Source organism: Coccinella septempunctata, chromosome 2, assembly GCF_907165205.1.
Source record: "Coccinella septempunctata chromosome 2, icCocSept1.1, whole genome shotgun sequence".
Classification (NCBI taxonomy): domain Eukaryota; kingdom Metazoa; phylum Arthropoda; class Insecta; order Coleoptera; family Coccinellidae; genus Coccinella; species Coccinella septempunctata.
The window spans coordinates 48,763,463-48,779,466 of record NC_058190.1 but is presented as its reverse complement, the minus strand read 5'-3'; the positions used below and the strand labels follow the sequence as shown (position 1 = coordinate 48,779,466).

The following is a 16,004-nucleotide window of genomic DNA, read 5'->3' as shown; positions in this document are numbered from 1 at the left end:
TATTGCCTCCACGGGCATCAATAACACCTTGACATCTTCTTTGCATACTACACACGAGGAGAACATTTCTTTAGGAATTTGGTTCCATAAACGGGGCAGAAGATCATTTAAGGATTCTGGGGTAGGTTGATGATTATCTAATCTTCTTTGGAGCATATCCCATCTATGTTCTATGCAATTCAAATATGGTGAGTGCGGAGGTATTGGTAAATGTGGAATACCAAGTTCCTCGTGCGCATTCTCAACTATGGCTGCACGGTGCGGTCTAGCGTTATCGTCTAGAAATTGAAAAGTTTCACCAATAGCAGCATGAAAATTTGTCACAACATTGTCAATGACATGCTCCCTATACTGTAAGGCGGTCATATTCCCAGGACAAATGAGTAGATCTGTGTGCCCGTTGAAACATATCCCGGTCCATACCATAACACTACCCCCTCGGAATGGATGGACTTCTTGGACATAGCGACGATTAAGGGGGAGTGGGATTGTCCATACCCTTATTCTTCGAGAATCTGAAAATCGGCCATATCTGGATTCATCAGTGAAAAGGACACTACGCCATTGATGGTTCCAATTGATATGTTACCTTGCCCATTCCAGTCTTTGACGCTTATGGTCACGTGTTAATGGAACTCCTCTTAATGGATGTCTAGAACCTAGATTCACCTGTCTCAAACGTCGTCTGATGGTTTCGATGGAAACTTGGACCACATCTGCATTTTGAATAGTATTCCGTAGCATTCTACACGTAGATGTAGGGTTTGTTCTCGCCGAAACAGTGATGAAACGATCCTGAGCAGATGTTGTTTTTCGTCGCCCACCAAGCATTGGTCTTTCCAACTCGGAACCTGTCTCCCTGAACCTATTCCAAAGTCGAGATATCACACTTTGGCTGACTTGGAGCCTTTCCGCTACAACAACCTGAGTTAGAGGCCACCCTGTAGCATTCCGATAGCCCTATTATAGCCTCAGCGTTTGTTAATTTACGTCTTGGCATTTTCAGAAAACTCGTGTCAAATCGAAGCCGTTGATAAACTGACTTCATTTCAAATCATGAAGCATATGCAAAGAACCAAACTTCAGAAAAAAGGCGACAAGATTGACGAAATGTCTCATACTGATTTTTATTGGATCGATTCAAGTTGTTAATGAGTTTTAAATGATTTTACAGCGATTTTCTCGAAGATTACATACTTTTAAAAACGATATCCCTAACTCTTGTGGAGCAGTTTATTTGAAAATTCAACTGAATTCACAGAGCTTAAAAAGAAGTGCTTTCAAATCAAATTCAATTTGAGGAATCATTTCAATGATTCTAGTCTTCAGTTGGTCCAAATCAGAAAAAAGTACCTATTTTAAAAATGGAATTCCTCAAATGCGTCCGATCTTGGAGGAAATCCCTGTTCGGTATTGAATTTAATGTGCTGACTTTAGATCATATTTGTCATTCTACTTGATGATTGAGTGATTATCATCCAGGGGCGGATGGGACCACCGGGAAACCGGGAAAATTCCCGGTGGGCCGGTCGATTGTTGGGCCAGAGGGCTGGTCAGTTCGTACCATTTTTTTGTCCTCGGCGGATATTTTTTTTTTTTACAAATATTGAAAAACAATTCAAAATGAATGTTGGGAAAACTACCAATAAATATATGTTTCAATAAGTTTTGGAAATAATATTGATAAAATTAAATTTTTCCTTAACAACTGTCATAAACAGGGTGGCTTGAAACCTAATGAAATACAGAAGTTGCAAAAAACTCTACAAGTGATTGTATGATTATTATGCTGAACTTGCCTTATACGAATGTTTTAAGTTGCCAGTCCATGGGACACGGGGTGTGAAAGTAAAGTTTAGTTATGTGATATTAAACCTCTGTTTTTAATATCACACTACCAAACTTTACTTTATTACTTTATTTAATATTATTTGACAGAAGCTTGCTTGCTATAGGAAAAACAAAATCTATGTCGGCCAACTTAGTATTTGCAATTCAATTATGTAAAACGAAAATCTCCTAAAAAGGTTGAGGTTATTGAGAAAATATATATTTTCTGACAGGAAAGGTCTCTTCTTTGAGATCTATAGAGTTATATAAGTATTCTTATTTCTCAACAAAAAACTCCTACAACTCAATTTTCTTGTTTCTACAGTCAAAATTATCATTATTATAAATTTTTGTGTTTTCCACATCACGAAACTAGCAACATAAGGCGTGTTTAGCTTAATCGCCCTTTAATTAGTTGCAGTATCAATAGTTTATAGATTTTATTTAAGTTTTGAATAATATGTATGGGTGTTTCTTCAAAATTTATGTAGGTACAGTGGGTGTCTTACATAAATGGGTCACTGGATTGCTCCTTATTCGTTTAGCAAAATCTGGAAGTGAATAATTAATATGATGATATTTCAAGGTATATAAAAATATGATATCGAAAAAACTATCTAACATAATCATGGAAAGGTATTATGGTAAAAAACTAAAAAACCATTTTTCAAATTAGTAAAAATTCGTCAGTGTCGACTGGCTTAGAAATTAATGGTACAGGGATACTATTTCTAACCTTTTTTTTATTTAAGATTCCACCAATTTCATTCAAAATTACCCTGAGGAAATTTGAAATCGAAATTCGGAAACAATGCATCCATGTTGTGTATGGTTTGAAAAATACTTGATGTCAAATGTGAGAAAATTTAAAAATTTTCATTTTTTCAACCATACCTATAGACAACATGGATAGATTTTCCGTTGATTCTATTTACTCAGAGTTGTTTTGAAGAAAATGGATTGAAATAAATATAAAACTAACATAATGCACATTGTAAAGGAGTTGTTAATTTAAGGGTCGATTTATAGTTGAAAAACAGTGGGTCTTTCATATAATTTTTTTTTTTTTGAGCAGCCCATGTTTATATACAGCTTCCTGAAGAAAGCATATGAAAAAAATGTTTGATTTTTTTCTTAGAAACTGGAAGACGGACAAAAATCAAATTGAGTAGTTGTTCTATATAGACAATAAAAATTTTTTTGGCGTTTCCTTATAATGCCTGCATGCTATCCGCCAACTAGGTGAAAACTTTCACTTAAAGCAGGAAATCAAAGATTAATTTCTTGAAAGAATTATATGAATAAGGAAAAAAAATTCTCGCGAAACGATTTTGGAGGTGTTTTTTAATATCCCTTGCAATTATATGGGAACAATTTTTTCATCGCCTTTTCGTTCCCACAAAATGTCTGCTCAATTTTTTGACAGTTTTCTGAATTGTAAAAAAAAATTGAAAATTGCTTTTAAGGTTCCATTTTTAGGGGCTGCTCATCAAAATGTCTTCTTCATGGCAACTCATGCTAGCTACTCCCCTGAACCCCCACCTCAAAAGTACCTTTTTCGTTCTTGAAGTGGGCCGGTCTGAAAGAAAATTCCCGGGCCGGTTCGAGGTAGCCCATCCGCCCCTGTTATCATCTATCCGTTCTCTACAAGTGTGAAGAAGCATAACACCCTACTCAATGGTATTATCGGATACCCAGGTCACCCTGGTTGTGTGAATTCAAGGCCTTTGCTGTAATATACAGGATGGTCCAACGACCATTGTATGGTTCCTTTTGGGACTCTTTCAATGATTGGATTCCATGGATTTTGTTATCTCCATCTTGAGTGTATCTATATGGTATTGTCCCTATTAAATTTATTACGGATTTCTTACAGAGCTCTGCGAGAACGCTTTGACAGATGCCGAGCCCCCGAGCGCGAAAATAACATCTCCATTAAATTCCAGATCGCACCCTGACAAGACCGCCAAGCTACCGAATACTCTGCCCTAGGTTGATCATCCCCCTATATCAACAACCCTTGCGCAACATACGTAAAATCCATATCAAATTGGATCCCGGTCCGGGGCCCCGAGGGGGGCCCTAGATAAACAAATTAATTGATTCGGCCGATGCTTACCATTAATTACATGAACGTTCACACTTGTCGCTGCAGCGGTGGTGGGTACACAGGAATAGTTCCCGGAGTCCGATAAGTGGACGTTTGTGATGTGCAGCCGTGACGTTAATCCATCCGTCCATTCGATCTGAAACACATGTAGGGATGTAGTTTGGCGTAGCCAGAAAAAAGGACGTGCCGCGAATGCCGAACGGGGGATGAGGAATATTTATTTTACGGCTACGAGATGGGTGAAAGAAATTCGTTGGGTGTTTTAGCGGAAGATAACTTCCTATTCCGCCTTTTTATTAAAAGGGGGACGGGTTAATTTGGCATTCGGATGGGGCTCTAGGGGCGCACGTAGCTCATAACGGTTGCGCGGATTAACCTTGTTCGAAAATACAATAATACAGGGCGGAATCTATTCGAATTAAAGAAAAATCATATCCGAATTGTATCCAATTTAGGCCCGGTACTTTCACGTGCGAATAAATAAATTTATTCGATAGATGAGTCTTATTCTTAGGATAAGTAAACATGCTGTCTTTTCACTTTCAGATAGTGTTATTCATCGAATAAATCTGTCATAGAAACTTAATAATAAGAGTTTATTTGTCATAGATCGAATGTCGGTACGTCATTATTGGTAGAATTTTTTAGATTCTGGATGTATTGTCATTCTTCGTGTGATTTTCACGAAATATTTGCTTTCTAGTTGGAATTATGACAATTTCCACGATGCGGTGTCTTATTTTACATTAATCAGTGAAAAGTAGTATACCGTGCTTTCATAGAATTGTTATTCGTCAAATAATTTAATCTGAAAGCACCGAAATAAAGTATCCTTCAGATAGGAAATTATTTGACAGATACACTGAATAAAATTTATCCGAAGGTGAAAGTACCGGGCCTAAAATAAACATCAAAGATTATAATCTTTGATAAACATCTTGTAGCGATTATTCCTAGAATAAATTGATGGACAGTCAGTCAGTGATGTCTACCAATTGTTGTGCGGTGTATAAAATTCCTGGGGATTTAAATTTTTTGCGTTACTTTTCACTCAATCCGCATATGCGTTTTCTACGAAAATAACGAACCCCGAGGTACATTTTCATGGAGGTATTCAGCTGGATCTAAGAGCTATTCTCATGCTCTCGCATACTGAATAAGCCATGAATGAATAAGATCTTACAAAAGAATTTTTAAACGAATGACGACCAGTGTGAGATGGTTGCGCTTGAAAGCAACAGGAAACAAATTATTGAAACGCAGTTATGAATATATATAACACTCGGGGCTCTTTTGAAAGGGCAGGATGTTAAACTGAATACGAAATTTTCTATTTTTGAGGAACCCGATTGAATTATTCATGTTTTCATCTGAATGGAGCATTTTTGAATGTACGGCATTTTTTTCGTGGAACGCATGAGTTTACAATTGGGTTACACGAAAACACCCGTAGTAGTTTATGGAACAACAATGTCAATTTTTTTAAGAATGGACTGGTGTCCCCTTTCTGAAGTAGGACTCAATTATCATTATCATCTATTGATGATTTTCACACGTCTCGCATCGATGAAAACTATAAGATATAAGAGCATAGATTAGAGTTCTCCTCAATCTATGTATAAGAGAATAGGCCAATCATAGACATAGAGACATGGACTGAGCAATGCCAGCATGAAATTGGCTATTTATTAGAAAGAGAGAAAAGCACGTCGGGACATACCTTTCTCTTTTTTGTTCACATAGAGGTGAGTGTAGACCAATCAAAATTCTAGAAAAAGACAACTGCATTCCCGACGTGTTTTTCTCTCTGTCACTTTTTTTGACCGTATTTCATGCATAGATATAAAGGGAAGGCACAGTCCATGTCTCTATGTCTATGAGGCCAATGCAACCCGCTGTCAGATCGACGTCAAAATAAAATTGTGGAAGACAAATAAAGGTGTTGTGTTCGTGTAAACCATAGATAACATGACACATAATTTGGAATATTAGTTAGTTAATAAAAGTACATTGAAATAGCATTATTTTTGTTTAAAATTTGCTGGTGATTCAAATCCTAGTGATTCTTCCACTAACAGTGTTAAATTTACGTTAGTAATGGTAATGAAAGTATTCAATAACTTGGGCAAGTCACATAGTATTTAAGCTGGAAGTGAATAATTATGCCATTTTCTTGTTGTGTTGTTGGTATTACTGATTTCCAAATCATTCTTAGAGTTCTTGATGAACTTAAATACCACTCTTATGTACCCTGGAACAACGAAAATATTCTTCAAGTGAGGAATTCTCCTTGTAATGACGATTTTGTTTCTCCTATGCAATTTTTGTGAGGTTGGAAGGTTGGAGTGGCCTATTTTACGTTTAGACACAGATACAGGTTATCTGTAGCGACGAATTTTTTCGAACGTTGTTTAAGAATTCTACATGCCTATGGGGCTCTAGTCCGCTTCTTTCGTAATTATGGTATTGGTTTTGTAATGCGTTGTAGAGGTATGTTTGAAAGATGCTGCTGCAGGTCAAGAAACGGATGAGTGAAAGGAATATCTTCTCCTTCGGAAGCTAGACCAGAAAACCTTGATTAACAAAATATTATGGTAGATATTCAAGGTTGTCTGGTTGTTTTCCTGTTGGCTTAGGTTAGGACCGATAGATGTTCGATGTTATCGTAGGAGAAAGGGATGTCATATACTCAAATGATACCGCATTTCTCCGCACACGTTCAAAATCGAAGGCCAGTACTAGAAAGCACCAAAACATATTATCATACATGGTTCATTAAACTCCACACTCACCTCCTCTCTGATTCTGGCGGTCCTTTCGATGTCATTCTGGGACGTCTCCTGCGGGAGCTCCAATACATCATCACCTTTGTACCAGAGCACAGTTCCTAGGTTATGTGGTCCTTGATTAATTACGCAGGCTAACGTTACGGAACTTCCTGCCTTAACGTGAAGATCGCTCGGACCGAGGATTCTCGCTTTCGCCTCTGAAAATCGAAACTTTGGAATTAGCGGGGCCGCAGGAATCATCCCTATTAATAAATTATTTCGAAGACCGCGGCCGATCACGATTGAAGGAATCCGGGTCCTAGTCCTTGGTCACGAATATGCTTCATACGCCGTTTGCCATTTCCGGCGAAGATGATGAATGGACAGCGGGACGGAAATGAACTAGCAGGGGACTGAGGGACCAAATATTTCGTGGTCGGAAGATTTTTTTTTCTCGAACTGATATCAAGTGAAGTATTCACGATCACGGTTTCTCCCTGGACGTCCATATCCTTTGAAATGTGGGTGGAGAAGACGCAAGAGCATTGGCGTAGCAGAGGCCCCTGTAGAATAAAGCCCTAAAGGAGCCCCCAAGCCAAGATAAAGTTGTAAATGGGGCCCCGATAAAACTATTCGTTTGTACTTGCCGATTAGCGATATTTTTCTGATATTATAAAGAACAAAATATATGAATTCAACAGTAACCAATGAAGGTATAATTATACCCGAAAAATAGAGAAAAAGAGCCAAATAACATTTGGAAAAACATAAAGGATTTCCAGTAGGATGTCACTCCCTGAGTTCCCCTATTTTCAACAGTTTTTACGTTCATCAAACTTGTCTTTAAACGTCAGCTGATGATCGTTTTATTCGGCGGTCTGGCGGCTTCTTTGATGTGGGATTCTTCAAGGAGCTTCTTTGATGTTTCAAAAATGATTGTTCATTCTCCAATTAGGATATTTTTTTCCGAGAAGGGGGAAAATATTATGAAATCTTTTCATCTCTATTTCCATTCTAGAGAAACAAGTTTTCCAATTCGAAACCACGTTGACAGTGTGTTCAGAGTCAAAGTTTTCAATATTCTTACTGCTTTAGTATCTTTGGATTTCAGTACTTCAAATTATTACTCATTAGGTAATAATAAGATTTGATTATTGAAATTTCCAGTAGACCTTTTATATCGGGAACGTGTTTTTTTCCGTTGAGGGTTTATTGTCATTTGTTCGTCGAATTAATAATGAAGGTTTCCATCTGTAGAGTGAAAATACATTTCAGGGGAAATTGGTTCTATATTCTTATGAATACTAATCAATATGACAAAATTCATTTTTAAGTTGGTGAAAAATTGACATCATTGACTATTTGAAAAAAAAAATTCAAAATAATCTTCTACGACAATTAATTCACTTGAATTTCCGTCCATTAGGGATTTCCTTTCCTTAATCTATAAAAATTTATGGAATAATTTTGCGTTTACTGTAAATAGTATGATTATTTAACACTCATTTCAATGATCTAATTTCTGGAAAAATTTTCTCGAGATTAAAGAGTTTGGCTGTATAAAAGGACCGCGTTGTTTCAAATTAAATCATTCAAACAAAAAAATTGCACAATGAAGTTCTACTCGCTTTTTGCTTCCGTAGCAGCAATGCTCATGCTTTTAGACAGCCCGTTGTGAGTATATTCAGCATTTTATGAAATTTAGTGAAATGTTACTTTTAGTTCCACCTCACATACGGTTTCATCGAATGAAATGAATTTCGGAATATCTATAGTTTTTCATTTATTTGATTAATCTTTTTCAAACACAAGTCGACTTCCAGTTTTCTCATTATACTATTATGCACCATAAAAATACCAAAAATTCAAAGAACCCAACTTTTGAAACTATGTTGGACGCTATCTGATAAATATCTGAACGTTTTTTGAAATAGAAGTATTCTTCATATTTGCTCGCATAATACGCCGTTTCAGAGTAATTTGATGTTCAAAAATGAAAAATATCTGTGATATTTGAAAAATTGGTTACTTTGACCGAATGCTGAAAGTAATTTTGGCGCAGTTCATAATGAAAACTTAAAATGGCTGTATTTTTTTATCAGGGCCGAATCGGAAAAAATGATATGAGAAGAAAGTGTTCCTTTTGACCCCAAGAATCTACTGTTAAAATATTCGTTAGAGTCAAAGACTCAACCTGAAATTTACGATTTGCGTTATAAGTGGATTGATTCAAATCAGTCAAGTCTTCAATTCACCCAACGTACTATTGTTTGCAGTTCACTGAATCTAAAAAAATATTGAATTCCCTATAAGTTAGATTTAATCGAACTTTTTTTCAGATTTGTGGCAGCTACTTCCCACAAACCCAAAATAGGAGAAGAGGAGCACAAGCGGTCGCCAATATAACAGTTCTACTGGAAATTTCTGCAGCCTCCTGTTTCCAAAACCTTGAAAATATGCATAATCCTTGACCTGCATAAACCACCTACTCCACCGCCAAGTTGAATTGTCAGTGTTTTGTTTTTGAATCATGTAGAAGTTATCAAAACATAAAATAAATATATATGTTCCCCTATTTATATCTCATTAATCTCTAATTATCCTTTTATTCTAGAAAAAGGTGTTAATGAGTACCCATGTAATGGCATTTGATAAAGGCGAAGGTTTGTAAACTATTTTCAACAGAGTGCGATACTCATTTGGATGGTCTTGTTAATCGTTGTGTTTCTTACTGAGGAACATTTTTCTTTCTCCTATCAATCAGGTTGCTTCTTCATAACTTATCATTCGAAATATGGAAAACCATAAAAACTCTTTGTTTTGAAATGAATAATCATTATTTTTTGGAAATTCATTCATCTAGGAACCTCAGAAATGTGAAAGAATTTCATCTACACCTTTTGCTAAATATCAAGAAACCAAAATAGCCGAAAAAGATTAAGTTTACATAATGTTGTTATGTTTTCTGTGCAAAGTTTCATACTGACTAGGGGGAAAACAGAAAAACTTATTTGTGATATCAGTGGCTTCTTCTCGAATTTCAAACCTTTCAGTGGAAACATTTTTGCCTAGTTATTACCTTCCTCTCAAGATTTTATTCAAAATAATTGTGATTTGGTTAATTAGGTCGAAAAGAATATAATTGTATTTGAGCAAAATATTATAATTCCACTCTTCAGAAGTGAAATACTTGAAATTTCTAGCTTTTGTTTCGAACAGGATAATTTCGAAGCTATGTGAAGCTGGCATCCTCAAATGTAAATTTTGAAACCAAAATTTCAGGGTCGTTGGTCCATGTTTGTCCACTCTTTTTTTTTTTGTCTAGGCACCATTTGAGAGATATGGAAAAATAAGTTTTTTCGGTGAGCTGGGCTGCGAAAACGTATTTTTGAGGGTACAGATCGTTGATCCAACGTTAGTCTACTTTTCCCCACCCAATTTTTTTCATTTGTCCACTCACAGAATCATAGAAATCAATCTTTGAAATTTTTGGAGAGTGTGAAGTTGTGCCCTCTAATATGCAAATTTCGAAAGCAAAATCTCAGATCGGGGGTATTATCAGTAACTATAAAATACCATTAAATATCTTAAAACTAGGTACAATTTTTTAACATATACATGTTGAATTCACATCTACATGAAAGGCATTGGATGCATCTAACTGACAAATTTCCTTGGTTGGTATATGTAGCCTTTGATGAATCTTCCTGATCTATGAATGAATAGGTATTGCATGCAATACTTGGAGTACATGAAGGTCGAAAAATAATAATTAATAATTCAATATATGCTTCTACAGATAGTGGTATAATTTACTGATAAATTTTCATTTATCCAGCCAATTTCCTAGAAATTTCTACATGCTGTAGATTTCCAGAATGTGGAATGTGAAGATTTAAATAATCCTTATCACAAAAGTTCTTTCAAATTAAACTTAATTATCGAGTTGTATAAAAGGCTCCCCTGGTTTCAAATGAAATCAGTCAAAAATTGAATACCATGAACTTCTACGCACTTTTAGCTTTTGCAGCAGCCATGCTCATGTTGTTAGCCAACCCTGCTGCCACCTCACCTGTGGCCACAGCGGCCACGGCCGCCACCGCGGCCACCGCTGCCACCGCGGCACGCAAGTAGTAAGTAGTTTTTAATTTTTTTTTTAATTTCATTTGAGTGGACATTTGACGAATTTGTATCAAAAATCTATTGTTGTTGCCTAGGAATTTCTAACATCAGTTCCTATAGCACTCAAATTAAGCGTTAGGCCTATACCTATACGTATACCTACGTATATACTCCATTCACTCTTATTTCGGAACTCGGTTGGCCATGAAATAATGTTTTCAAGTTTTGTAACTAGAATGGAGTAAGGTTGGCACTCATAAAATGTCGTTATGTCAAAACGCCGCTTCCACAATTAATATCAATTACATTAGCGAACATATAAGTGAATTTATACAGGGTGTTCTACAAGCTCTATGACAAACTTTGACAGATGGTAACTGTGCTTATTCTGAACATTTTTTTTCCTATGAACATATATCCGATTCGTTTTTGTTTAGAAGATACAAGCATTTGAAAAATCATGGATGTCGGGAGTATTATCAGTAATTATAAAATACCATATGCATAGTCGTTTCGATCAATTTTAGTCAATTACCTATTTCTTAAAATGTTCACTGATTCATGAAAGGCACTGAATTTCCTTGGTATATACCTATAGTCTTTCATGACTCTTCTTGACTCATGAATGAATATTATACATGTAATACTAGGAGTACATACCTATATATGCTTTTACAGAAAAGCATATATCGCATATACAGAAAGTGGTATAATTAACTGATAAATTCCCATTTATCCAGTCAATTTTCAATGTGAAGATTTTTTTTTTAATCCTTATCACAAAAGTACTTTCAAATTAAAGTTAATTTACGAGTTGTATAAAAGGCTCCCCTGGTTTCGAATGAAATCAGTTAAAAATTCAATACCATGAAGTTGTACGCACTTTTAGCTTTTGCAGCAGCCATGCTCATGTTGTTGGCCAGTCCCTTGTGAGTATTTTTAATATGTTCGTTTTTTTTTATTTCATGGACAATAATGTGATATGTTGACGAATTTGTCTGAAAGAGCTATTGTTGTTGTCCAGGTATTTTGAACATCAGTTCCTATAGCACTCAGATATATCGTTACTCCTCACTCTCACCTCACCATGAGAATCAGGATTTACTCAATGGTCCTGCATACCTTGTAAAGATCAGGTTTATGGTAAGAAAAATGTATACTCTTTCATCGTTGGGTCGTCTATAGGTGGTCAAAAAAGTTAAAAAATAGTCAAATGGACATACAGATTTTGATACCTTATATCTTATATACTAGTACCCTGCATGACTCTGTGAGGCATTGCATGTCTCTGTGAGGCATTAAACTGACTTAACGCTTGAACTATCTATCTGAAAAACGGTTGAACGTATAAAAATTGCATCGAACAAACCTTGTACAGAATAAGACAAGGAAGGTAACACCGGCATAGCTATGAACAATAATTCAATAACATACAACTTGCATCATGGAAGCAAAAAAGTTATGAGGCACATGAAAAGAGATATTTCGAAGAAACTTATTTTTGTGGCCTTTTTTGACGTTTTTTTTTCGAGTCAATCAAGAACAAAATGAGTTGTTTAACCACAATACGTGTTGCTCATAACAGTACAGTCTTCAGGCAAGTACACCAGTGAACTAGGAATTTACTTTCACCCACCTCCAGATCCTCTCAGCCAAACACGTATCGTGGTTAAACAACTCATGTTGCTATGTTTCGATCTTTTATAAGTACACCCCTGTATTCATCTGATATGCTCGAGTGATACCAAAATTTCCCTCTTGAGTTCCTCAACTTCTAAACATTTGTTAAAAATAGAATATCGATTAATAAAACGATTTTTTTTTCAGAACAGTGGCAGCTGAACCTCACAAGTCTACTCCGAAGCCGAAATAAGTTGTTGAATTCCGTTTTCTAATGATGTCAGTGACAACACGAAATAAATGAATGACTCATAGTTTTCTCTGAATTTTTTTTAACATTCCCATTCCATAGATATAATGTCAGTAGGGGAGAGTTCCTTTGAATTGGACGGCCCATGAACCGGACGCTACAGTTTTTTAAAACACTCGATGGTGATTTGGCATCCTTTACGTAAATCCCATTTTCGCAACAAGGCGCGAGCCACAGGGTCAGCCATTTTACAAGAGATCTAGATCGATGTTGCGAAAATGGGATTTACGTAAGGGATGCTAAATTGCTATCGAGTGTAGAAGAAAACTGTAGCGCCCGGTTCATGGGCTGTCCAGTTCAAAGGAACTCTCCCCTACTGGCCGTTCTTAGTTTGAGAAATTTTGGGGGCACGTTAAAAGTTACGAATTATACTGGTCAACGCTGTTTTTTTTTACCTCATTCGGTTTTATTGTTATTGAGCATGCTTGAGACTCCGATAAACACCAAAATACTGAATAATCAACAGCTTCAATATTCATAATGGCAATTTTTTCATTTTGACTGAAAAGTATAGGAAAATTATTGCACATATGTTCAAGTATAATGATCTTTTACATATAGTGTGGTCCAACGAAAAATTAACACCTCGATTTTCCGGCTTTAAAATGAAAATGTGGAAAATCGCTTGGACCCGACAATTTCTCATTCGAGGGGGAACAATTTTTCCGCTTTTTGCATAACCCTCACTGAAACCCCCTAACTACATCGACCAGGGTCATTTTTTTTCCCTAATTCGAGGCCGTAGATTACGAATATGCAGTTAGATGTTTCCTAGGATTAGTATTTTAGGAAATACATAGCTTTTAGTGAAAAATTTCGAAAAAATTGGTCAACTTTGAGGAGCTGTAGCAGTCAGAAAAAAGGCACTGGTCATATGCCGATTTTTTTTATGATAGATTGATCCTTTGCGAATAGAAAAATCTAACTTTCATTCACCAACGCGAACAGTTCATATTTTATGATTTTTTCCGCGAAGGTCCAAAATTTCGAATTTTCCTTCGACCATAACTTGAAAACAAATCCTTTCAGCAGAATTCTGTTTGCATATTCGTGATTTACGCCCTCGATTTAGTGGAAACTTCAGTTTTGGAGGAAATTGGGAAGATCGAAAATTTTTCAAATTTTCCATACATATGCATGGAAAAATTGCGATTTTTTTGAAAAATATTTTTGTTCTCCGATCGGAACCAAATTTATACTGCAGACTAATTCGAGGGCGAAGATAATGAATATGCAAACAGATATTTTTTGAAAAATTTATTTTTCAAGTTATGGTCGATAAAAAATTGGAAAATTTGGTCATTCGCGGAAAAAATCATGAAATCTGAACTGTTCGCAGTAGGTGAATGGAAATTAGAATTTTCCAATTGCACAAGATCCGTCTATCATAAAAAAAATCAGCATATGTCTAATTCTCTTTGCCTGGCTGCTACAGCTCCACAAAGTTGACCATTTTTTTTCGAAATTTTTCACTAAAAGTGATTTATTTCCAAAAATACTGATGGGACAAAAGTTCTAATGGCATATTCGTAATCTACGATCTAGGATTAGTCAATGAAATGATCCGGGTCGATATATTTTGTACTATTTACTGAAACGGGACCCCGCTACCGCCGCGTGAGCGTGCGGGGCACGCGCAGCACCCCTGCAAAGAACGGTCCTGTTTTCAACGATTTTTATGAGCTAATATACCTAAGAAATTATGCATGCCTTTTCAGTTATTTCGATTACAGCGAATCTGCCCGAAAACATAATTCGATTCTGAATAATGAAAGTGATCTTCAGATGTTCCCCATTAGAGAAACCTCCAAATATCCTCTTGTGCGTATGTGCCTCCCGTGGGACCTGGGGGTTCGACTGTAAATTATGGTCTATCGAGAGTAGAATGAGAAATGACCGGAATGTGGATTTTGGGCAAATCCGCACATGATATTTCCCACTCCGCGATTTATGCTCAGGGATCAGAAGGGGTCAGAAGTTCACCCTTTCAATCTTTTTGTCTTCGGAACACACCCAGCCTACGTTCGTGAAGGCGATACACCAGATTTGTGTGGATCACGAATGAAGGAACAAGACATTTTGATAGTTTTAGGTTATGATTTTACCTTGCCACCCTGTAAATTTTAAGGCGAGTTAAATGGAAGCAAAGGCAATGCCTGTAATCATCAGGTGCAAAAAGGACCAAATAAATCATAACAGTAGATGTCACAAGCTATGTGAAGCTGGCACCCCCACTTGCGAATTTTTGAACCAAAATTTCAAGACCGAACGGTTACGCCGAGATGGATGAAATTCTCAGGTTTATCACTAGAAGAGTTGCTCTTTCAGAATATGTATCACATTTCCATTTACGGTTACCTTTAGCGAGAGATAAACGACTTGAAAGCTAACCTTTGAAAAATCCTGAAAAATATGGGTTCAGTTAAAAATTCGTCAAAACCGAACATTTTCGCCGAGATGGATGAAATCCTCAGATTTATTACTAGAAGAGTTGCTTTTTTCAAATATGTATCACAATTCTATCTACGGTTACTTTTATTGGGGGATAAACGACTCGAAAGCTGACCTTCGAAAAATCCTGAAAAAGATGGGTTCAGTTAAAAATTCGTCAAGACCGGTCGGTTGCACCGAGATGATTGAAATTCTCAGATTTATTACTAGAAGAGTTGCTCTTTCAGAATATGTATCACATTTCCATCTACGGTTACTTTTATTGAGGGATAAACAACTCGAAAGCTGACCTCCGAAAAATCCTGAAAAAGATGGTTCAGTTAAAAATTCGTCAATTCTGAACGGTTGCGCCGAGATGGATGAAATTCTCAGATTTATTACTAGAAGAGTTGCTCTTTCAGAATATGTATCGCATTTTCATCTACGGTTACTTTTATTGGGGGATAAACGACTCGAAAGCTGACCTTCGAAAAATCCTGAAAAAGATGGGTTCAGTTAAAAATTCGTCAATTCTGAACGGTTGCGCCGAGATGGATGAAATTCTCAGATTTATTACTAGAAGAGTTGCTTTTTCAGAATATGTATCACATTTCCATCTACGGTTACTTTTATCTTCCTTGGTTGGTATATGTAGCCTTTGATGACTCTTCCTGATCTATGAATGAATAGGTATTTCATGCACTTGGAGTACATGAAGGTCGAAAAATAATAATTAATAATTCAATATATGCTTCTACAGATAGTGGTATAATTTACTGATAAATTTTCATTTATCCAGCCAATTTCCTAGAAA

At 36.2% G+C, this 16,004-nt stretch overlaps 1 protein-coding gene and 1 long non-coding RNA gene across 2 annotated transcripts in view; one reads left to right on the top strand and one right to left on the bottom strand.

The window, feature by feature from the left end:
• The window catches only part of LOC123307989 (zwei Ig domain protein zig-8-like), a 270,218-nt gene that overhangs the window by 1,211 nt on the left and 253,003 nt on the right, over positions 1-16,004 (bottom strand). Inside the window, exons 4-5 of the mRNA XM_044890504.1 lie at positions 6,733-6,926; positions 3,950-4,076 (exon numbers count right to left, since the gene is read on the bottom strand). Of these exons, the coding sequence (XP_044746439.1) occupies positions 3,950-4,076; positions 6,733-6,926 (321 nt within the window). The remainder of the gene's footprint in view (positions 1-3,949; positions 4,077-6,732; positions 6,927-16,004) is intronic.
• LOC123307991 lies at positions 11,515-12,764 on the top strand. The gene is made up of 2 exons (XR_006537029.1): positions 11,515-11,759; positions 12,658-12,764. It is a non-coding gene; the product is annotated as an uncharacterized LOC123307991 (long non-coding RNA).